This window comes from Ornithorhynchus anatinus, chromosome 19 (assembly GCF_004115215.2).
Source record: "Ornithorhynchus anatinus isolate Pmale09 chromosome 19, mOrnAna1.pri.v4, whole genome shotgun sequence".
Lineage (NCBI taxonomy): Eukaryota > Metazoa > Chordata > Mammalia > Monotremata > Ornithorhynchidae > Ornithorhynchus > Ornithorhynchus anatinus.
Genome location: NC_041746.1, coordinates 15,224,209 through 15,247,732, shown reverse-complemented (window position 1 = coordinate 15,247,732; position 23,524 = coordinate 15,224,209). Strand labels below are relative to the sequence as shown.

General features: G+C 44.7%; 1 protein-coding gene across 1 annotated transcript in view; it reads right to left on the bottom strand.

Moving 5' to 3' along the window:
• ZFAND3 (zinc finger AN1-type containing 3) overlaps positions 1 to 23,524 on the bottom strand; it is a 214,705-nt gene that overhangs the window by 145,387 nt on the left and 45,794 nt on the right. The window contains exon 2 of the mRNA XM_029047294.2: positions 9,116 to 9,156. Coding sequence (XP_028903127.1) covers positions 9,116 to 9,156 — 41 coding nt within the window. The remainder of the gene's footprint in view (positions 1 to 9,115; positions 9,157 to 23,524) is intronic.

Below are 23,524 nucleotides of genomic sequence, written 5' to 3'. Positions count from 1 at the left end.
GAAGGGTTTTGCCTGCATCAGGTTTCCTCCAAACAGTGAAACACTCCTGCTACCAAGCAGGTTCCCTGTCTTTTTTCTTTTTTTTTTTGGCAGCCTCACCAGCCCAGAGCAGAACGGTTTTTTTAGCTCTCTTTGTAAGTGCGCAGGCGGGCGCAGTTGTGCATGCTTTTGTGGCATTGCTTGCGGCTTTACCTGAGGCTTGCAGGATGGGCACAGCTGACAGGTAATTAAGGAAGCTGATGTCCTCATCGGGAGATGAGCGTTCGCAGGAGAAACCCGAGGGGAGAGAAACTACTGTCGTCACCATGGTTGTAATGGGCCCTGCGATCCCAAGGCTGCAGGAGGAGGAATCTGGGAAATCTTGCTCTTGGATCAGGGGACTTAGGAGCATCTGAGATATCTGAGATTTGCCCCACCCTCAACCCCGCAGCTTTTATGAGCCCCCTGAGGGAGAGGGACGGTGTTGAATTCCCACCTGTGGATTTTCTCTCAGCGCTTAATACAGTGCTCTGCACAGAGTAAGGACTTCAGAGATACTGTCACTGCATATCTACAAATTATATATTCTAAATGATTTATGTTCACATCTGTCTGCCCCGCTAGGCCAGGGAATGTGTCTACTAACTGTAGCATGGTCTAGTGGTTAGAGCACAGGCCCGGGAGTCAGAAGGACCTGGGTTCTAATCCCGGCTCTGCCACTTGTCTGCTTGGGACCTTGGGCAAGATACTTCACTTCTCTGGGCCTCAGTTCCCTCATCTGTAAAATAAGGATTAAAGATCGTGAGCCACATGTGGGACAGGGACTGTGTCCAACTTGATTACCTTGTACCTACCCCAGCACTTAGTAAAGTGCCTGGCACATAGTAAGCGCTTAACAAGCAACAATCATCATCATCATTATCACTTCGATAAATGGCACCCGCTTATCTTGTATTTACCCCAGTGCTTATTACAGTGCCTATCACATAGTACGTGCTTAACAAATTTTAAAAAAGAACTAGATAAGCCTGCTGCTTCTCTGGAAGGTTGTGGAAGCAACTTCTACCTCACCATTCCCTGATCGGAACAAGAAAGAGAGGACTGGGGAAAAATCTGAGGACTCAGACCTTGTTATATTCTCTAAGGGGGAAGGCTGACAGAGAAAATATTGAGTTTCACCCCCAATCTTGCCTCCAAGTCTCAAGGGGGTGGAGCTACAATCATTTCACTGGGGAAAAGACTGGGGCTAAATGTTCATCTAAGAACAGGTCCAGAAGGAGTTTTCCTTGAAAAATAGGAAGGGGAAAGCTTGTTTTCCTTGCTACTTCCCGGTTCCAAGCCCTTCTGTTTCCTATTACAATTGCAACGGTGGGGCTCACCCTCTTAATCCCCATTTTACAGATGAGGGAGCTGAGGCCCAGAGAAGTGAAGTGACTTGCCCAAGGTCACATAGCAGAGCCAAGATCAGAACCTAGATCCTTCTGACACCCAGGCCTGTGCTCAATCCACTGGGCCATGCTACTTTCCCCGTCACGACCCCAGTGTGTGGCACATGGTCCGTGCTTAACAGTTACCACAATTATCTGCCCTCCATATGTATTAAATGGCGAGGCAGGATGGCAAACAACAATCTGTGGTATTTATGGAGTGCTTACTCTGTGCAGAGCACTGTACTAAGTGTTTGGGAGAATACCATACAACAGAATTAGCATTGGTCCTAATGAGGTCCTGGAATAATAATGTTGGTATTTGTTAAGTGCTTACTATGTGCCGAGCACTGTTCTAAGTGCTGGGGTAGATACCGGGTAATCAGTTGTCCCTCGTGAGGCTCACAGTCTTAATCGCCATTTTACAGATGAGGGAACTGAGGCACCGAGGAGTTAAGTGACTTGCCCAAAGTCATACAGCTGACAAGTGGTGGAGCCAGGATTAGAACCCATGACCTCTGACTCCTAAGCCCGTGCTCTTTCCACTGAGCCACGCTGCTTCTCTAGCCATGCTGCTTCTCCCTGGAATTCAGTCAGTCCACCAGTATCAAAGCCATCCTCACAACCACATGCTTTTGATGGTGATTATAATAATGACGGTATCTGTTAAACGCTTACTATGTGCCAGGCACTGTACTAAGCGCTGGGATGGACACAAACGAATCAGGGTGGACACAGTGCCTGTCCCACATGGGACTCGCCGTCTCAATCTCCACTTTACAGACGAGGTTAACTGAGGCCCAGAGAAGTGAAGCGACTTGCCCAAGGTCACACAGCAGACAAGTAGTGGAGCCGGGGATTAGAATCCATGACCTTCTGACTCCCAGGCCCGGGCCCTAGCCACTTCGCCAGCCGGCTTAATGATAATTAAGCATTCATTAAGGGGCTGAAGCCAATCTTCTCCTAACTCTGCAACTTAATACATTTACAGTCACATTCTTTTGGAAGGCTTTTTTTTCCACTTGGACTTTTTGAGAAATGGGGAGATTTCTGACCTACCAGGGCTGGGAATTATAAGTAGGATACGTTACCTGGAAGAAAACAGATATTAAACAAGAGCAAAGACCCATTCAGGATCACACCTGGAGAGTTTCCAGTACTCTACCAGCCTCGACTATGGAAGGAAGAGTCAAGCAGAGGCCTACCCGTTCCATCCCTAGCTTGGGCAGTGGCCAGCGAGTGGAAGGCAATCGGCTACAAGTCAAAACTCACCTGTCCTGGGCAGCAGTGGGATGGGAGAGAGTCAAAGGCGGAGACTCAAGTTTACTGTGTGGAAGAAGGCAATGGTAAACCGCTTCCATGTTTTTACCAAGAAAGCTCTATTTATCCACTACCAGAACAACTGCAGATGGGGATGGGGCATTCTAGGAGGGATGTGTCGATGGCGTCACTATGGGTCAGAGACAAGTCGACAGCATAAGACAAGAAAAGCCCTAAACTCGCTCTTCGCCAGGTTCACCTCTACTTTGGCACTTACCTTGGACACCCCAATATAACCTCCAATAGATGCTGTGCTACCTACCTGCTTCATGCTGTTCTCTCCAGAAAGGACCTATGTCCCTTTGAAGTTTAAATTAAAACATTGGAGGGGACGCGATGGTGCATTATACATGATTAAGTAAGCTATTCGACTTAAGAAAAATGCTATTTGAAAAAGCAAAGATATCCACGGATAAACAGGGCTCGCTGATGATCTAAGCTACGTAACCACTTAAAAATACAATCAACCTGCCAGCATTTGAAACCGGTTTAACAGTCTTGGATGGAAAAAATAATAATAACAATTGTGATGTTTGTTAAGCCTTACTATGTGCCAGGCACCGTACAAAGTGCTGGGGTGGATACAGGCAAATCGGGTTGAACACAGTCACTGTCCCACTAGTGGCTCACAGTCTTAATCCCCATTTGACAGATGAGGTAACTGAGGACCAGAGAAGTAAAGTGACTTGCCCATGGTCACACAGCAGACAAGGGGTGGAGCCGGAATTGGAATCCATGATCTTCTGACTACCAGGTCTGGGCTCTAGCAATGGGATTGTAAACCTGTTGTGGGCAGGGAACGTGACTGCCAATTCTCCTGTATTGTAGCCTCCCAGGTGCTCAGTACAGTGGTCTGCACCCAGTGAGTGCTCAGTAAATACCACAGATTGATTACTACAAGTATGTTTTAAAGAAAAGCCATGATGCCGGTGAGCCGTTGGAAAAATTTCTTTCAGAGCCTGATGTGGTATAAAAATCTCGCAGTTGGGCATTAATTTAACATTTCTTTTATGTTACCAAAAGTTGCTTAGAAATCAAAGGGAAAATGGCTTTAGCAAATCACTATCAAATATACAACATTTTACATTTCTGAAGAGAGGACAATAGCTTCTCAAAGACTTAAAGATGACATAACATAATAAGAAAGGCCCCAGCTCATCTTGGATGTATGTTCTGTTTTTAATAAGACTTGTGCTTTAAGAACAAGGAAATAAAACAATGTTCTAAGAGTTTCCTGATGCCCCAGGAGTACTTTTTTTATTATTTTAATAACTATTTCTCACATTTTTCTGCTCCCAAGAGGTGCAAAAAAGTTTTTTTGTAGTTATTAGCAACATCAAATGACTTTCCCTCAACTCAAACGTCAAAATGGGGAGGAAATTCTTACCCCAAGTGTATTCCTAGATTGCTCGTGATAGCATTCACCTTCATTCAGACTAATCTTGATCCTCAAAGAGCTAGCAAGACCATCTTTCCAAGCTCCCAAGAAATGGGAAGCAGTGAAAAAAACAAAGCAGAGGGAGGGAATACTGGCAGCTGACAGGCAGAGGCAAGTTCACTAAAGTACTTGAAAAGAAAACAAAAAACCAAGATTCCAATAGTTGGAACCTGAAAGAGAACACCATGTCACCTGAGAATAGTAAAATCATAATGCCAAGTCTGGGCTCCCAAAAAATAGGTCAAACTACTCACATGCTCTTCTAGACTGCTCTTTGGGGAAGGGAATGTGTCTGTTTATTGTTGTATGTACTCTCCCAAGCGCTTAGTACAGGGCTCTGCACTCAGTAAACGCTCAATAAATACAACTGAATGAATGAAAAAGACAGCCCCATTGGCAGAGCTAAACGACGTATAAAGCTAAGGGCGGCCAATCGAATAACACTCTCGAAACATCAAAACTATGCTTGGTGCCTCTCTGCCTCTCTGGGAGAGACTCAAATGTAAGGGACTAAATTCATGTGACTCTGTCCTAAACTCACAGCGGCACTAGGAAAAAAACAGATACCGAAGTCGTGGCTGGAAAATGCAGCTTGGCCCATGGCTGTCACCATCCCCTCTCCCCCTAGACTCTAAGCACGTTGTGGGCACGGAATGTGTCTCGTATATCGTCGTATTGGACTCTCCTAAGCGCTTAGTACAGTGATCTGCCCATGGTAAATGCTCAAATGCTACTGATTGATTCGACTGGTATTCAGGGAACAGGGAGTCTGGTTTCAGTCAATCAAAGCTACATGGTGGAGGTGTCTAACCTGGGTACCACAGCTCTGTTTCTTGTTGAGGGGGACATCATCTTCAACATCATCATCATAATAATAGTACTTGTTAGCATATTTTGAACACATAATCAGGAGGACTAATTCTCTGGAGAAGACACTAATGCTAGGAAAAATCCAGGGAAAACGTGGAACAAGCAGACAGGCAACTAGATATAGACCATAAGAACGATAACGGAAGAACCGTTAGAAAGGTTATGGATTATGGCAGAGGACAGGACGTTCTGGAGAAAGTATATCCATGGAGTCGCTATGAATAGGAAATAACTTGATGGCACTTAATAATAATAAACTTGTTAAGCGCTTACTATATGTCAAGCACTGTTCTAAGCCCTACGGTAGATACAAGTTAATCAGGTTGGACATAGTCCCCGTCCCACAAGGAGCTCACACGCTTAATCTCTATTTTTAGAGCGGAGGGAACTGAGGCCCAGAGAAGTAAAGTGACTTGCTCAAGGGTACACACACAGCAGACATGTGGTGGAGCCAGGATTAGAACCCAGGACCTCTGAGTCCCAGGCCCGTGCTCTAGTCACTAAGCCACCCTGCTTCTCACTTCCCTTCCCACACATCCTTTCCCACAGGGTGGGAGGCTACCATGATTCACTGGTATTCATCTTCACTACCACCCAATTCTCTTAGCACATGTTTCTCTTCCTCTCTCAGAAACATTAAGGGTTTCTGGAAATAGGGAAGGTGGGATGGAATTGGTCACAGCTAATCTGATCTCTCTTCCCTTTTATTTTTTTGAAAGAAAACAAAAAATATGCTTGACTAAGACCAATGTGTTATGGAGACAGGCGTATCCATTCCTCTTTCCTCTTTGTTCCCATCTGTTTTTTCAGTAGCCCGCTAGCCCTTCCCAACCTCCCTTCTTCCCATTTCTCAGGCTTAAGGAGGAAATCACTTACTCCAAAAGCTTGTTCCATCTCTAATAAAAAGTATTGTGCATACATTCTTATTTTCCCTTTTTAAGGTTGTGCATTAACTGAAAATATAAATCACAATTTGGTTATCTTTCCATTCAATTTGGTTCAGTGATTTTGCATGAGGTTTTAAACAACTTGCCATCTAAACATCCATTTTACACTGGGTTTTACAGTTTGACACTGTTAGAGTTTCGACCAGAATAATCTCTTTCGATACCATGACTCATGTTTCCAGTTCAGAGTTTGATGTCATTCTTGATTTTTTTCCCCCTACTACTGACTCAAATCCACCAACTTTACTACATTAGTTTACTATTGTTCTTTTCCTGCTCTTTCTTCCTAAAAATGAGCTAGATGTGCCAGTAAAACCCGATGCAAGGCAATGGGGAAGTCCTTAATAGAGCCGTAAGTACAACTTAATGTTCTTCAGTTATGGATGAGATCTGGCATTCAGTAAGTATTCATTCAGCGCTTACTATGTGCAGAGCACTGTACTAAGCGCTTGGGATGAACAAGTTGGCAACAGATAGAGACAGTCCCTGCCGTTTGACGGGCTTACAGTCTAATCGGGGGAGAAGGACAGACGAGAACAATGGCACTAAACAGCGTCAAGGGGAAGAACATCTCGTAAAAACAATGGCAACTAAATAGAATCAAGGCGATGTACAATTCATTAACAAAATAAATAGGGTAACGAAAATATATACAGTTGAGCGGACGAGTACAGTGCTGTGGGGATGGGAAGGGAGAGGTGGAGGAGCAGAGGGAAAAGGGGAAAATGAGGCTTTAGCTGCGGAGAGGTATACTGTTCGATAGTCCTGTAGCAAACCAGAACAGCTTCCTAATACCAGGAAGAAGGTGAAGGCATGACGTCAGAAAGCAAAAGTCTTCTATGTAATTCAGAATGAGTCTCTACATCACCTACCTTGGAAATAAAGTGTGAGGCAGCAAGAAGCAGCGTGGCCTAATAATAATGTAATAATAATGTTGGTATTTGTTAAGCACTCACTAGGTTGCCGAGCACAGGTTAATCAGGTTGTCCCACGTGGGGCTCACACACTTTTAATCCCCATTTTACAGATGAGGGAACTGAGGCACAGAGAAGTTAAGTGACATGCCCAGAGTCACACAGCTGACAAAAGGCAGAGCCGGGAGTCGAACTCATGACCTCTGACTCCGAAGCCCGGGCTCTTTCCACTGAGCCACGCTAGTCTGGGAGTTAGAAGGACCCAGGGCTCTATTTCCATCTCCGCCACTTGTCTGCTGTGTTACCCTGGGAAGTCATTTTACTTCTCCGGGCCTCAAGTTCCCTCATCTGTAAAAGGGGGATTAAGTCGGAGTCCCGCGTGTCCAACCTCATTAGCCTGTATCCATCCCGGCACTTAGTACAGTGCCTGGCACATAGTAAGCGCTTAACAAATAACATTAAAAAACCTCCTCTACTATTACTTTGGCTGTAGAAGAAATAGAGACAGAGCTCTCACATAAGACCCGTTTGTGATATCCAAGGCTTATTTAAAGAAGAGAAGCTCGTGGTGAGCAGGGAACAAATCTACCAACTTTGTTCTATTGTACTCTCCCAAGTGCTCAGTACGGTACTCGGCTCACAGTACGCGCTCAATAAACACGACTGATTGACTGATAGATAGCCTCATCAGTTTGCCAAGCACATCCAGAAGATGGTGACCTGGAATTGCCTGTCTGGCAGCACACTAAGCGATCAGGTTCTGATAAACATAATGCATGCGTTTTACCCCCTTTTTTAAGGTATTTTAAGTGCTATGTGCCAGACCCTGTACTAAGCACTGGGGTAAATATACGCTCATTGGGTTGGATACAGTCCCTGTCCCACATGGGGTTCATGGTCTTCATTCCCGTTTTACAGATGAGGTCACTGACACCCAGAGAAGTAAAGCAACTGGTCCAAGGTCACACAGGGATTAGGACCCAGGTCCTTCTGACTCCCAGGCCTGGGCTCTATCCATTAGGCCACCCTATTTCTTACCTTAAAAATAAGCATAAGATGCCACGTTTAATTCGAGGAAAGGCTGAGCTTTGGTATCTGGGAACCAATTTTGTTATGAAAGAATAAAATCGATATTTTTCTATTTGTAAACATCTACTCATTCAATACTATTTTATTAGGCCATCTGATGGCAGCAGCATCTTCCGTAATAATGGCGATTACGCCGCTGCATAATGAAAGCCGATAGAAACTGGCACCTCTTTCCTTCCAAATTAAATACCGAATACACCGCACTTCCATGTCCCTCTACGTAAATCGCTTGGTACTTTGAGAGAGACCAGTCGAAAGACTTTGCTGAAGGGCTCTAATCGGAGCTTACAAATCTTCCTCATGGCATCAAGAAATGAAAAGGAGTATAGGGAGCATAGGGAGATATCTTTAACAAGCAATATCTTTAAGTAGCTTCGCTATAACCAAAGACCTCCTAATTAAAAACGCCAAACGTCATAGCCCAAAGTTGTGTTAGTTAACAGGGTGAGGTTTCTTTCCGCTGTTGTGTTTAGCTAAATTGATTCAGGTACTTTAAATATTTAAAATCACGGTTAAGGTGGGCAAATATGCAATTTGGGTACGGTATGAGGAGAAAAAGAGGGAACTGTGAAGGGTGCCCTGTGGCAAAACTCTGTCACCCGTTTTGCCAAGGTCATTCAATCCAAAGGAATCGTGGATGCAGAGATTGTCTGATGGAGTCATGGGTCCTGGGTTTGAGATTCCCGAGTTTCTTCATTTAAGGCTACTTAGCTTAAAAAAAGTTCTGGGTGAGGGTTGGAAATTTCCAAATTTTTCTCTTAAGCGCCAACATCTTTTAGCCCTTAAACCCTTTAGTCCTTTAGCCCTTAAAGAATAATGGATCCAAACTAGATTGAGGCATCTCTGAAAAATACATCCATAGACTGGAGTTCAGTGAGTTCAAGGCGCTGTAGGCAACTCTGCTCGGAAAATCAGATTGGGGCTACTACGCAAGAGGCTCTTTGGGTTACACGCGCTGAAGACCGTTTCAACAATCCTGAGAAAATAAATGAAGCGTCCAAGTGAGGAGAAGGTGATGTTACCCAGACGCTAAATAAAAAAGTACCCCATGCATAGAAAATCCCAAGGACGTGTCAACCATATGATTTAGATAGTCTAACAAAAAACAAAAAAACCTTTGACTGCACTTACCAGCAAAGCATTTGGAACAGAGATTCATAGTCTTGCTGGACCTGGGATGACAGAGAAAAAAAAAAGAAAAAAGAAAGCTAAAACTTCAATATCAATCTAATCGGTACACAAAGACGAGGTGTTGTGAAGTACGGGCAGAATTTTCTGGATCCTTCTTTTCACCGTACTGGACAGCTTAAGAAGTGTGAGGTCCAACATATTTGCTCGACCATTCTTGATGAACTGTAGTTAAAACACTGCACTGTGAGCTCGTTGTGGGCAGGAATACAACTGTTACAGTGTACTCTCCCCAGCGCTTAGTACAGTGCTTTGCATACGGTAAGCTCTCGATTTATACGATTGAATGAACTTTGTTTCGATTAAACTGAATTTCATTCTCAACGACCACCACAAATCCCAAGTTATGGGCAAGGAATGTGTCTGCCAACTCTGCCATATTGTTCTCTCCCAAGCGCTTAGTACAAGGCTCTGCACACAGTAAGCACTCAATAAATACCACTGATCGATTGAGGTATTCAGGAGTGGGAGTGGTTTCATCTACACCCAAATCTAGCATTAATCATTCTTTTTTTCCATTATTAAATTCATGGTGAGATAGATGTCCAGAAGATAGTCATGTGTGTCCACTCCAAAGGTCTAAGAGTCTATAGAGATCAATCGGTGGTATTTAGTGAGCACTTACTGGGTGCAGAACATTGTACTTAGGGTGTGGGAGAGAACAATATGACAGAGTTGATCAAAATGTTCCCTGCCCAGAAATTAACACAACAGGCCTCGCTCAGAAGTCTTTGGCTAATGTGCATCTCAACAACCGCTGAATCCCATTCCAGCCCTGCTAATATTACAAAGAAGCCTCTGGTCCTCCCAAAGACTGTAAGCTCTGGCTAGGCAGGAATCGCATCTTTCCACTCAATTACATTGTACTTTCCCAAGTCTTTCGTACATCGCTCTGCACACAGCCGGCATGTAATAAATACCACTGATTGATTGGTTTCTCCCACTCTTACTCCGAGTTCTACTTAGACGGCGAGACTCACGTGACTCAGTCTAGACCGTAAGCCCGCTGTGGGGAGGGAACGTGGCTAACAACTCTGTTCTACTGTACTTGCCCAAGTGCACGCAGTAAGCGTTCACTAACTAGGATCGCTGGATGTGGGACAGGGACTCTGTCCAACCTGATTAAATTGGATCTACCTCAGCGCTTAGTGCTCGATACACTTGTCTTATGCTGTTGAGTCGTTTCCGACCCACAGTGACTCCATGGTCACATCTCTCCCAGAATGTCCTGCCTCCATCTGCAATCGGTCTGGAAGTGTATCCACAGAGTTTTCTTGGTCAAAATATGAAAGTGGTTTACCATTGCCTTCTTCCGCGCAATCAATTTGAGTTTCCACCCTCGACTCTCTCCCATGTGGCTGCTGCCCAGCACAGGGGAGTTTTGCCTTCCACTCGTTAGCCACCGGCCAAGCTAGGAATGGAATGGGTATGCCTCTGCTTGACTCTCCCTCCCATAGCCGAGACCGGTAGAGTACTGGAAACTCTCCAGGTGCGATCCTGAGAGGGGGCTTGGCACATTGTAAGTCATTTAACAAATGTCAAAATCTACTTATTTTATTTTACTCGTGACCAAGAATGACCAGTGGGACCTGAAGTCCAGCAGATGAGACATAAAGTACCAAGAGAAAACCTGATGTTAATTCACGCTTCTATTTCCCCAAATCAGCTGGGAAATAATGTACTGCTTTCTTCATCGGCCTTCTGTTCAGTGGGGACCAGTTCATCTCTCACCATGTTTTTCAGTAATAAAATAATGGTATTTGTTAAGTGCATGCTAGGTGCCAGGCACTGTACTAAGCACTGGGGTGGATACAAGTAAATCAGGTTAGATTAGTCCTTGTCCCACAGGGACTCAATCCCCATTTTGCAGATGAGGTAAGTGAGGCCCAGAGAAATGAAGTGACTTGCTCAAGGTCACACAATTAGAACCCATGACCTTCTGACTCCCAGGCCCACACTCTATCCACAACGCCATGCTGCTTCATGCTGCCCATATCGCATCCACTCCACGACCAAAATGTTAGGTGACGTCAAAGCATTTATTAGTCCTTTGGAAGAAACGGGATGGGCTCACAACACTTTTCTTTAGGCCCTATCAAGATTCGGTTAAACCAAGGTGAAAAACATAGGCATGACTGATTACAACCCCTGCAGAGTCATTTGCTATAAAAGCGCCACTGCCGATGCCTAGAATAAACCAAAACATTGAACCAAAGGGAGGGGGGAGCCAATGTTCTTGAGAACTTCCCCTCTCATGAAGCAACTTCCTGCTGTTTTCTCTCTGGGGAGGCAGTTCTCAGGATGGTGAATTGCTATTTTAGGCAGGATTGCCTGCAGTCCTTTAGTTCTTCTGAAGGTCGGATTAATCAGTTGGTGAAGGAGCTCCAGGTGTGTGTTTGGGGCGGATTCTGGGTGGATTCCCTACTCTCTCTCAACCTAAAATCAGACATTATAGTCTGCTGCTGCTGCTGGTCACGTTGGATTGGCCACAGTGCTTAACTACATTTTTGGCAAAATGAAATCCATTAAAACTTGTCAATCATATTTACTGAGCACTTACTGAGTGCAGAGCACTGGACTAAGCGCTTGGGAGAGTATGGATCAATCAATTGTATTGATTGAGTGCTTACTGTGTGCAGAGGACTGTCTTAAGCACCTGGAAGAGTATCACTCAGTCAATCAATGGCATTTTTGAGGCTATACCATGTGCAGAACATTGTATTAAGTGCTCGGGAGAGTAGGCTACCACAGCTTTGGTAGACACATACCCTGCCCACAAGGAGCTCACCATCTATTTGGAACATATCTAGGGCCCAACAATGCTCTACTCTGGCAATCTCTTAGAAACGCAGACAAAATCCATTTGGATTGTCGTGAGTGTCTCCCCCCGAAAAGTTCTAAAATTACGAAAAGTGAGGCAGCTTCAAAAAAAGGCAACACTGTCAAGTCACTTCACTTCTCTGGGCCTCGATTCTGTCACCTGTAAAATGGGGATGAAGACAGAGTCCCACATGGGACAGGAACTGTGTCCAACCTGATTATCTAACCCAGCGTTGTGGGAATGTGTCGCTTATACTGTTGCATTGTTACTCTCCCAAGTGCTTGGTACAGTGCTCTGCAAATACGATGAGGTCTCAGCAATTATCCAGAGTAGAAGTCTGTGGCAGGCTACTGTGTATACAATACACACAGAAGCAGCATGATGTAATGGATAGAGTCCTGGAAGCCAGTCCTGGAAGCCAGAACCCAGTCCTGGAAGCCAAAAGGACCTGGGTTCTAATCCCAGCTCCACTACTTATCTTCTGTGTAAACTTGGGCAAGTCATTTCACTTCTCTGTGCCTCAGTTACCTCATATGTAAAATGGGGATTGAGACTGTGAGCCCCACGTGGGACAGGGACTGTGTCCAACCCAATTTGCTTGTATCCACCCCAGTGCTTAGTAGAATGCCTGGCACCTAGTAAGCTCTTAACAAATACCATCATTCTTCTTCTTACTACATATATCTCATACTGGTAGATTTGTTTTCAAACCCTAGGCTGTAGCCAGAAGCAGGAGGCAGGACAGATTCTCTGCACATCCTGCCTCTGTCTTCATTACTAACAGCTCAATGCTGTACGACAGGGTGGCTTGAATTGTACACCCCACCAATCAACTAGTGGAGAAACAGAATAAAAGTGAAAAAATATGTGATCTCCATGTGTAAAAAAAAAGGGGGGGGGGGAGTGAGGGGGAAATAGAGTAGGGACAAAATCAGCACGCAATCAGATGTCTTTTCAACTAATCAATCGATCAGTGGTGCCTACTGAGCGCTTATAGCATGCGGAGCCCTGGACTAAGCCCTTGGGAGAGTACAATTCAGAGTTGGTAGACATATTCCTTGCCCACAACAAGCTTAAAGCCTAACGGGGAAGACCCAGTAGTATAGAGAGATAAATCACGAATGGGTACATAAGTGTTGTGGGCCTGAGGGAGGGGTCGATAAAGGGGTCCAAATCTATGTTCTCTGCAAGGCAAATATAACCGAGTCCCATAACAAATCTCAAAAAGGAAACTAATTTCCTGCTATCGCTATTAGCCGCTGGCCCACCTGGAAAAACCAATATCGGTTTAAATACTTCAGTTTTATCTAAACCAGCAGGTTCTCCAAGTTTTATCTTCCCCTGATTTCCTGGGGGGCTGCCAATGGGAGCCCACCCCTCCATTTAACTCTTCGTTCCTAGCCCTTGACTCAAAAGCGAGTTGTTGCCAAACTTTCAGGACTCTACGGAGAAGAAAAAGACTAGGAACACCTTTCCTTTACTTAGTCCAGGAGAGGAGACTTTTACGTTAGGGGAGCTTATTGTGGACGAGAAGGGTGTCTACCAACTCTATTCTATTGTCTCAGTAAGCATAGTGCTCTGAACACAGTAATAATAATAATAACAATAATAATAGTGGTATTTAAGTGCTTATTATGTGACAGGCACTGTACAAAGCGCTAGGGTAGATACAAGGTAATCAGGTTGGACACAGTCCCCGTTCCCCATAGGGCTCACAGTCTCAATCCCCATTTAACAGATGAGGTAACAGAGGCCCAGAGAAGTGAAGGGACTTGCCCAAGGTTACACAGCAGACAAGTGACAGAGGCGGGATTAGAACCAGGTCCTTCTAACTCTCAGTCCTGGGCTCTATCCACTAGGCCACGCGGCTTCTAGGTAAACGCTCAGTAAATGCCACTGATTGAGGCAGGAGAAATGAAGAGATAAGGGCGATATGCAGAAAGGGCTCTAGCATACTGCTCTGCAAACAAGCAATCAGTGTATTGAGCACTTATTGCATACAGAGCACTGTACTAAGCACTTGGGAGATGACGGCACAAAAGAATAGGTAGACAGGTTCTCTGCCCACAATGAGTTTACAGTCTAGAGTCTAGAGTAAGAGCTCAAGCTCTCTAGACTGTAAGCTCATTGTGGGTAGAGAACGTGCCCACCAACTCTGTTGTATAGAACTCTCCCACGTGCTCAGTACAAAGCTCTGCATGCAGTTAAGTCCTCAAAAACCACCATTGATTGATCAGTAAATACCACTGATTGATTGACAGAACTCAACACTCAGTAAGTAGATGTTTCTTGTAAATGGTCAGTAGTGAAGAACAAACGTGCAACCACCCCAGTGCTTAGTGTTGTGCCTGGTGCACAGTAAGCACTTAACAGATACTATAATTAATTAAGCCACCATTTACGAGAGGGAGAGGTGAACAAGGAAGAAGAATTAAGGAGGTAATTTTCTTAGGTAATTATTGTAACCGCCAAATAACTCAACAGAGGCCTAGAACTCCACCCAGGCAATTCCCTACGATGCTCTTCCTTTTTTTTTTTAGTACTTGCTAAACATTCACTGTCAATCCACTGCATTTATTGAGCACTTACTGTATATAGAGCACTATATAAGCACTTGGGCGAGTACAATATAATACTAAACGGACAGATTCCCTGCCATTCATTCATATTTATTGAGCGCTTAATGTGTGCAAAACTCTGTATTAAGCACTTGGGAGAGTACACTACAACAATAAACAGACACATTCCCAGTCCACGAGTTTACAGTCTAGAAGACAGTCTAGTACAGTGCCAGGCACTGAACTAAACACTGGGGATTTGTACCAAATAATCGAGTTGACATAGTCCCTGTCTTACAGTTTAAGTTGGAGGAAGGAGGATTTTACAGATGAGAAAACTGAGGCACAGAAAAGTTATAGGACTTGCCCAAGGTCGCCAAGAAGGCAAATGGCAGAGCCGGGATTAGAACCCACCTTGAGAAACTCTGATCTATCCCTGTATTCACAACAGAAATAAATCAACTGGCTTTTGGAAAGGAAGAGACATCACTTCTTGGAGTTCTTCATTTAAACGCTTGCTGAAAGCTAAAACACTGTATATACAATCAATCTCTCAATTATTTAGGAGACTGGGAAAGCAGATTGACACTAGATGCAAATTAGGCACCAATTCATCGCATTTATCAAAATTTCCATTTACACTTAAGCCGCATATATCTGCAAATCAAGAAATCAACATATGCAAATTCTAACAAGTATACAACCAAAGGCTCCGATTATTCTACTGGAGGCTCCTAGCTGACGAGAGGCAACGTATAACTCTTATTGCTCATGGGCAAGTGCAGAAGAGTACCTACAATCTAAAAGTGCTATTTATTGAGCACTTACTTTGTGCAGAACACTGTACTATGCACTCGGCAGAGGATAATACGATTGGTAAACTGTATTTTTTTCATGTCTGCTCCTCCTATAAATTGTAAGCTCCTTGTGGACAGAGACCACTTCTACCCACTCTGTTGTATGGTGCTTTCCCAAGCACTTGGGACAGTGCTCTGCACACAGTAAGTGCTCAATATATACCACTGATTGACTGGACACTATCCCTGCCCTCTTATACTGATTGGGTATCAGTTAAGCACTCACTATGTGCCAAGCACTGTAATAATAATAATAATAATAAAACTGTGGTATTTGCTAAGCACTTACTGTGTGCCAGGCACTATATTAAGCACTGGGGTGGATACAAGCAAATCAGCTTGGATCCAGTCCCTGTCCCATGTGGGGTTCACAGTCTCAATCCCCATTTTCCAGAGGAGGCCCAGAGAAATCAAATGACATGCCCAAGGTCACAGAGCAGACAAGCAGCAGAGCCCGGAGTAGAACCCATGACCTTCTGACTCCCAGGGCTGGGGTAGATACAAGATGATCATGTCCACAAGTGGCTCACAGTCTAAGGAAGGAGGGAGAATAGGGAAGCGGCAGAGCCAGAATTAGAACCCAGGTCCCCTGCCTTCCAGGCCCGAGCTCTAGCCACTAGGCCATGCTGCCCAGGAAACTCTCTCTCCACAGTTGCAAGCGTCTTCCCCGGCTCCCAGACAAGGATGGTATAAAGGACATCATCCCAAACTCAAAGGTCCGTTTCGTACGATTTTGGTGGCGAAGGCAATGGGCCTATCTAACCCAGAAACTCAAAATGCATTACTGTACACACTGGAGCTAAATTTCTATTTTGCGATGGAAGAGAGTGCCTCCTTCAAGCCTCATTATTAAGAGAATATAAGCATGCGGCGTACTGAGGCTCACGATTCTATTTCTGGAAAAATTGGTCAAAATGGAATTTCAGGACGGGTGGAAAGAGAACCTGGAGTAAGACAGTTAGAGATTCCTTAGTTGGAAATTAAGCCATATTCCTGAAGAGAGACAGAGGGCAAAAAAACTCAGGTTGAGGAATTACAGGCCGAGGTTACACAAGCCACCAAGGACACACACTGTTTGACTGAGGAAATGAAAAGCTCAAGCCACTTTCAGGTGGCTGGAAAATCCCCAAGGAAGGTGAGAAGGAAGAAGGAGCAACATTTCAGTAGATGTGTGGCTGGTTAAAGGGAAGAGAACAAGTTATCTCAAAGCATCCAAAGGGACTACGGCAATTCTCCCCCCTCCTCAGCGTGGCTTACTGGAAAGAGCATGGGCTTGGGAGTCTGAGGTTGTGGGTTCTAATCCCGACTCTGCCACTTAGCTGTGTGACTTTGGGCAAGTCACTTAACTTCTTTGGGGCTCAGTGAACTCATCTGTAAAATGGGGATTAAGATTGTGAGCACCACATGGGACAACCTGATTACCTTGTATTTCCCGCCCCCGCCCCCCAGTGCTTAGAACTGTGTTTGGCACACAGAAAGCGTTTAACAAATATCATTATTATCATTATACATATGTGCGCAGCTACCTTATAAAATGGGTAGCTGTTACGTGTAAAATCCCCTGTAAAATGGGGATTGAGACTGTGAGCCCTACATGGGACAGGGACTATGTCCAATTCAATTTGCTTGTATCCACCCCAGCGCTTAGTACAGTGCCTGGCACATAGTAGGTGCTTAATCAACACCACAGTTATTATTACTATTACCTTTCGCTGTGAATTTAAAGCAAGGAGCTCACCCACTCCAGAAAAAAGCACGCTATTGGATTCCACTTATGACTTGGCCATTTGGTTTAGGACTGAGGGGTCACAGCTACATTTATTTCTGCATAATCAGAAACAACTTCAAGCCCAGCAAACCATCACCACCAAAATTACCATAACAAATTTCAGGTAGAGGAACTGCTCCCCTACGAAATCACACCTAGTGCCGCTGCGGTGTTAAGATGATGGAAGATTTCCAGAACTAGAATCCCAGAGCCGTAAGGAATGTCAAGAGGTATCAGACCAACGCTCTATAAATCTCGAGGCAGGTGCATCCATCCAAAGCCAACCAAAATAAATGGTGTTTTCTTTTTGGAAAGAAAAAAATAATTCCAGGGATGGAGAGCTCCCTAGGAGATTTGTTCTAGTCTATCAGCCAAAAAGTTCATCCTTATGCCCAATAGAACGCTCACTGGAAAATGTCATTTCCTCTTGTACTTTCCTTAGAAAAAAGGGAGAAATATTGGGCATTCTCTATCCACAGATGGAGATGATGATGATAACAATAATGATATATAAATGTTAAGTGCTTACTGACTGTCAAACACTGTTATAAGACCTGAGGTAGATTCAAGCTTATCAGTCCCTGTCCCACATGGGGCTTATAGTCTTCATCCCCATTTTACAGAGGGTGATAGAGGCACAGAGAAGCTAAGTGACTTGCCCAAGATCACACAGCAGACAAGTGGTCAAGTAGGGATTAGAACCCAGGTCCTTCTGACTCCCAGGCCCGTGCTCTATCCACTAGACCACACCAGAATTCACAGGCACATTTTAGACCCCATGCAAGTCAGGTGGCCATTTGGTGCCTCAGTTTCTCTTTTATAAACACAGACAGTGACGGGAAGCTCCAAACTTTTATTAATTCGTATTATTTACTGAGCACTTACTTTGTGCAAAGAACTGTACTAAGCGCTTGAGGGAGTGCAATATAAAACAGACACATTCCTGCCCACAACGAGCTCACAGCCTCGTCTCCAGAGCAAGAAAAAAATCCCAGAACTGTTGCTCTGGGCTGGTGGCAGACCACTCTGCAACTCCCCTTGCATCCCCCAAGCCCCATTTGCCACCGTGGCGGTGGCCACCTTCTCCCGTAACAAAAGCCCACCCGACACCACCTCCTCCCCCAACCCCCAGAAAGCCCACTGGCCACCGGCTCCAGTGAGACGCCATTCCAGTTAAAATTTTTCTTTTATTTTTTTTTTGGTTTCTCAGCACTGGACATAGCTCATTCCTTTTTCTAAAAGAACAGTTGTGAATACAATAAAAATGGGGCTTGAACATCAAATACCTTGAGATTCTCTAAAGATGGGGGCCTCTGAGAGGGGTTTATCTTAAATGGGTAATTTTTAGCGAAATAATAAAAGTCGCCCGTGTCGAATTTTGACTGAATAGCTATTGATTTTGCCCGAGTCATATAACTTTGAAAGAAGAGGACTAAATGGTACCCACAGAGAGTCAGATGAAAAAGTCCACATCTACTGGTCACGTGCCCAATTTTGCACACGACGACATTTCTCCGAAACAAGAAATGACCACCCTTCTCAGGACAGATGCTTCCTTACAATCAAATCTGACTAATATTCCCTTCGGTCAGCTTGGGCTCGGAGAGTACCACGGAGAAGATGGGCTACTTAAGGAGTTTCATCTGCTCCTGCTCTTATGGTTATTTCCCAGGAGTCTTTTCCAGTTGCGACGTCCAGATGAGGAGCAAACAAATAAGGGACCCGCGGAGGAGGATCTGCAGACAAGAAAGTATCTCTTCTTTTTATGCAAAAGCGCTTAAACGACACTCCGAACCAAAGTCAGACCCAATTAACTTGCTAATCTCCCAACAGCCCTTGTCTTTCTTCCATTATAGGTCTCCATTTCTCAGCCGGAACACAAACTCTTTTGGAATCGAATTAGGATTGATTTCCTGGATCAGAAATCTCAGGCACAACATCCTGTGGATTCCAGTGGAAAGCCAACCTCGGCCCCCTCTGACTAACTCTAAAGGAAGCAGGAAAGTTCAGCCCACTGTTCATTTAGAGAAGCAGCGTGGCCTAGTGGATAGAGCACGACTCCACCACTTGTCTCCTGTGTGACCTTGGGCAAGTTACTTCAATTCTCTCTGCCTCATTTACTTGATCTGTAAAATGGGGATTAAGACTGTGAGCCTCATGTAAGACAGGGACCTCGATCGACCTGATCTGCCTGTATCCACCCCAGGGCTTAGTACGGTGGCTGGCACTTAATAATTGTGGTAATTTCTTGAGCACTTACTATTATTATTATTTAAACCACTCAAGTCAGATGGTCAAACTGACCAAAGGCCTGACATTGATGAATGACAGTGCTAAGCGCTTAGTACAGTGCTCTGCACACAGTAAGTATTCAATAAATACAACTGAATGAATGGAATTCACCCTCTGACCCCCAAAGAGTCAGTTCGGTTCTGATCCACATTCATGGGTGCCCATTTGGAGTTGTGGGTCTGGAGGACACGAAAAGCACCCTAAAAGACTAGGCTTCATCCAAAAGACCCCTTAGGGGACTATTTTGAGGCCAGGACCAATACAGAAATTGAGGTTTGGATTTAATGCAGGGACCCAGGGACAACCCAGGACTGGAACGTTAAGGGCGAAGATCGATCGATCCATCACTGGTCTTTATTGAGCGCTGTGGTGCAGAACACTGTACTAAGTGCTTGGGAGACACAGTCCCTGAAGATGCTTTCCATATTCTGCCGGCTCAGCCCAGCACCTGTATCCTCCACCAGAGAGTTTGCTTTCAGTCCTGCCACGTTCCATCTTTCTCTGGCCCTTCCTCAACGTCAGCCTGGTTTTGGAACACCGTTTCCTTAAGTTTCTTGGTCACTTCTGATTGTGTTTCTATCTTCCTGGGTGTTAGCAAACCCAACCAATTTGGAGTCGGCAATTCTATCCAATTAAATGTTATTCATAGACTTAATGACAATTTTCTCCATTCCTTTCAAGCCACTGACAAAAATATTAAGTACTACCCATCCCTTCGGAGTGTCGCTCGATATGTACCCCCAAGCTGACAAGTCGATCTAATAGAATTCAGAGAAGCAGCGTGGCCTAGTGGATAGAGTCCGGGTCTGGGAGTCAGAAGACCTGGGTTCTAATCCCTGCTCCCCCCCTTGTCTGCTGGGCAAGTCACTTCACTGGGCCTCGATTATCTCGTCTGTGCAACGGGGATTAAGGCTGGGAGCCCTCTGTGGGACGTGGATTGTGCCTAACCTGATTAGCTTGTACCTACCCCAGGTCTTAGTACAGTGCCTGGAACATAGTAAGCGCTTCACAAATACCATTAAAATAAATAATAACAGTGGTACGAATGATCCAGGCTATACATTCCTAGGCCAGTACAATCATGTCCTTCTAGGATAGAAAAATTCTAGAACTATACCACCAAAGCTTATCAATCAATATTATTTTAACTGGTGGCACTACCTTAAACTTACCCATTATCCTTCCTTCTCCTCATTCTGCTTTGCCATTAAGGCATCAGACCATTCCCCTCCCTTGAATCTCACGACCGCTGTTCAAATCCCAAATTCTCCTAGTCAGGAGAAGGTCAGATCCTCCAAGTTCCGACGCGGTATATGGGGAAATATGTGTCTAGGTAGCATGGCATCACTCCTGTACTATTTCAGGGCAATTGGAAAAGTCACAGAGTCTAGAGCCCTGTTGGGTTGAGGCTTTCCAATAGGCCTAATAATGATTCTTTATGACTTCGGAGTTCCAATGAATTGGTCGTAAGAAAACATTGATCTGCTTCAGTGACACTGTAATTGGAATGGTGATTAAATGCATCATGTTAAATTTATTCTGGCCTTTTTTCTGGATGGTGAATATAAAACAGGCTATCGGGTCCGGGACGGACAAGAGCCCCTCTCTAGGCATTAAAAGCCACCTCTCCCGTGCGTCAGAGGTGATATGTCGGAGATGTCCCTTTAACAACCAGGGATCGTGACACATAACACACAGGGCAATGCCAGATAGGCGCCGTGCAACATTGTTTATTGTATTTAGCAACTTGGGACAACAATCCGTATGTTGAAACTGTGCATTTGCACCACTATGGTTAATGGTCTGTCAGCATTTCCATTATAAAGCAATTTTCAAAGGTTTATTGCTCAGCTGAAGAATTTGCTCTGAGCTAAAATCTGGCATTCCGGGAAGGCAAAACTGGAGCCTGTAGATGTTGATTCTTCTCTAAAGTAGGCCAGGAGATGTTATGTAAGGGGGGGGGGGAACAAAAACGGCTCTGGGGCTTCATTCCGGCCATTTCCTGAGAAGAGTTCGGTAGGGATGATTATTATCACTTATTTATGGTATTTGTTACGTGCTTACTTTGTGCCGGACACTGTACTAAGCACTGGGGTAGATACAAGCTCATCAGCTTGGATGCAGTCCCTGTCCCACATGGGGCTCACGGTCACAATCCCCATTTTACAGATGAGAGAACTGAGGCCTAGAGATATTGAGTGACTTGCCCATGGTCACACTGCAGAGAAGTAGCAGAACGGGGATTAGAACCCAGGCCTTGGACTCCAAGGCCCAGGCTCTTCCCACTAGGCTATGCTGTTTCTGTATAATAGTTGAGAATAGCTTCTTCCTAATAGTTGGTTAAGGCTAGAATGAAAGAGAAGGAATTCTTGCCTTGGTCTTCCTGACAAAAGTAACCCAAGGAACTGATCTGACCAAGCCACAATTTTATAGGGGCTCCTGCTTCTTGAGCTAATCAGTCTACCGATACAGCTCGACTCGGCGATTAATAAGCTCCATCATGAGAGCAATATTCTGAGTTAAAAAAAAAAATCAAATCGCCAAGACCTGTACCCTGGCTGGTCTCGTGAGAGGGAATTTCAATGAGCCTACCACCATTTCGGTGAGGAAGGTGATCTAAATTAACTCTATTAGAGCACAAATGTTTACAAAGAGGTACAAGGCCTTTGGCAAGGTTACACAGCCAGTTGGACCTCTAATCTGTTAATCTATTGGACTTGCCAATCATAATTGTATCCTCTCTGAGCAAAAGAGAGCTAAATCTATTAGAAACTCATCAAGCAGGATTAACCGAGACCCCATTTTTCATTCATTCATTTGCATTTACCGAGCACTTAACAGTGCAGAGTACTTTATTAAGTGCTTGAGAGTACAATATAACAATAGACACATTCCCTACCCACAAGGAGCTTACAGTCTACATTGTGTGCACAGCGATTTGCTTGTATCCACCCCATTTAGAACAGTGCCTGGCACATAGTAAGCACTTAAATACCACAACTATTATTATTATTATTATTATGTGTTTGGGAGAGTATTGATCCCAGCCCTCCAGGAGCTTACAATCTAGCAGAAGGGGGGTAGATACGAAAATCGATTACAGACAGGAGGGAGGAAGAAAAGGGGAGACGGTATTACTTTGGAAAATTTTTTTTGGTGGCATTTGGACCTTCAGGGGCTGGGCAAAGGGCTCCATTTTACCGAGGAAGAATCTGATGCAGAGTTTTAGTGAGGGAGAATCTGAAACAGGGAGACTTACCAGATTCACTCAGTCAGCCCAGTCCAGCCCACTCCGCTAGGCAGAAGCCTAGGCCAGACCTCCCAGTTGCTAATTTGGCAGCTGAGGGGAGGGACTGATTTCCTCCCCTTTCGCTTTCTGAATACAACTAAACAGCGAGTCCCTTGGCTAGCAGTTCTTTGGATTTTCACATTCCCCCAGTCTGTGCTGGAAACATTTCTACTTGGATTCCTGGTGGTCTGTGGGAGTCAAAGGGGGATGCGATGCGATGATACTAATTACGGTACTATATGCCAAGCACTGTTCTAAGTGCTGGGGTAGGTTCAAGTTAGATTGGACACAGTTCCTGTCCCACGTGGGGCTCACGGTCTTGCACCCCAGTTCCGTAAGACAGGCAGGGCCTTTATTTTTGCAAAGCACTGCGCTAAGCAAACTAGCATTATACTCATCTGCTACTCTGCTGTACATATGCTCCCTTTCTTCTGACACCACACTGCTATGTAGCCTACTAGGCTCATAGTATTATTATCATGTGGCACTTATTAAGCACTTCCTTATGTGCCAGTTACTGAACTAAGAACTGCAACAGACACAAGATAAATCAGGTTGGACACAGACCACATCCCACACAGCGTTCACTGTCTTAATCCCCATTTTCCAGATGAGAGAACTGAGGCCCAGGGAAGTGAAATGACTTCCCCTCAATCACACCGCAGACAAAGAGAGACAGGATTAGAACCCAGGTCCTTCTGACTCCCACACCCGTGCTCTATCCACTAGGCTACACTGCTTCTGATGAATAGGAAAGCGGCTATCCA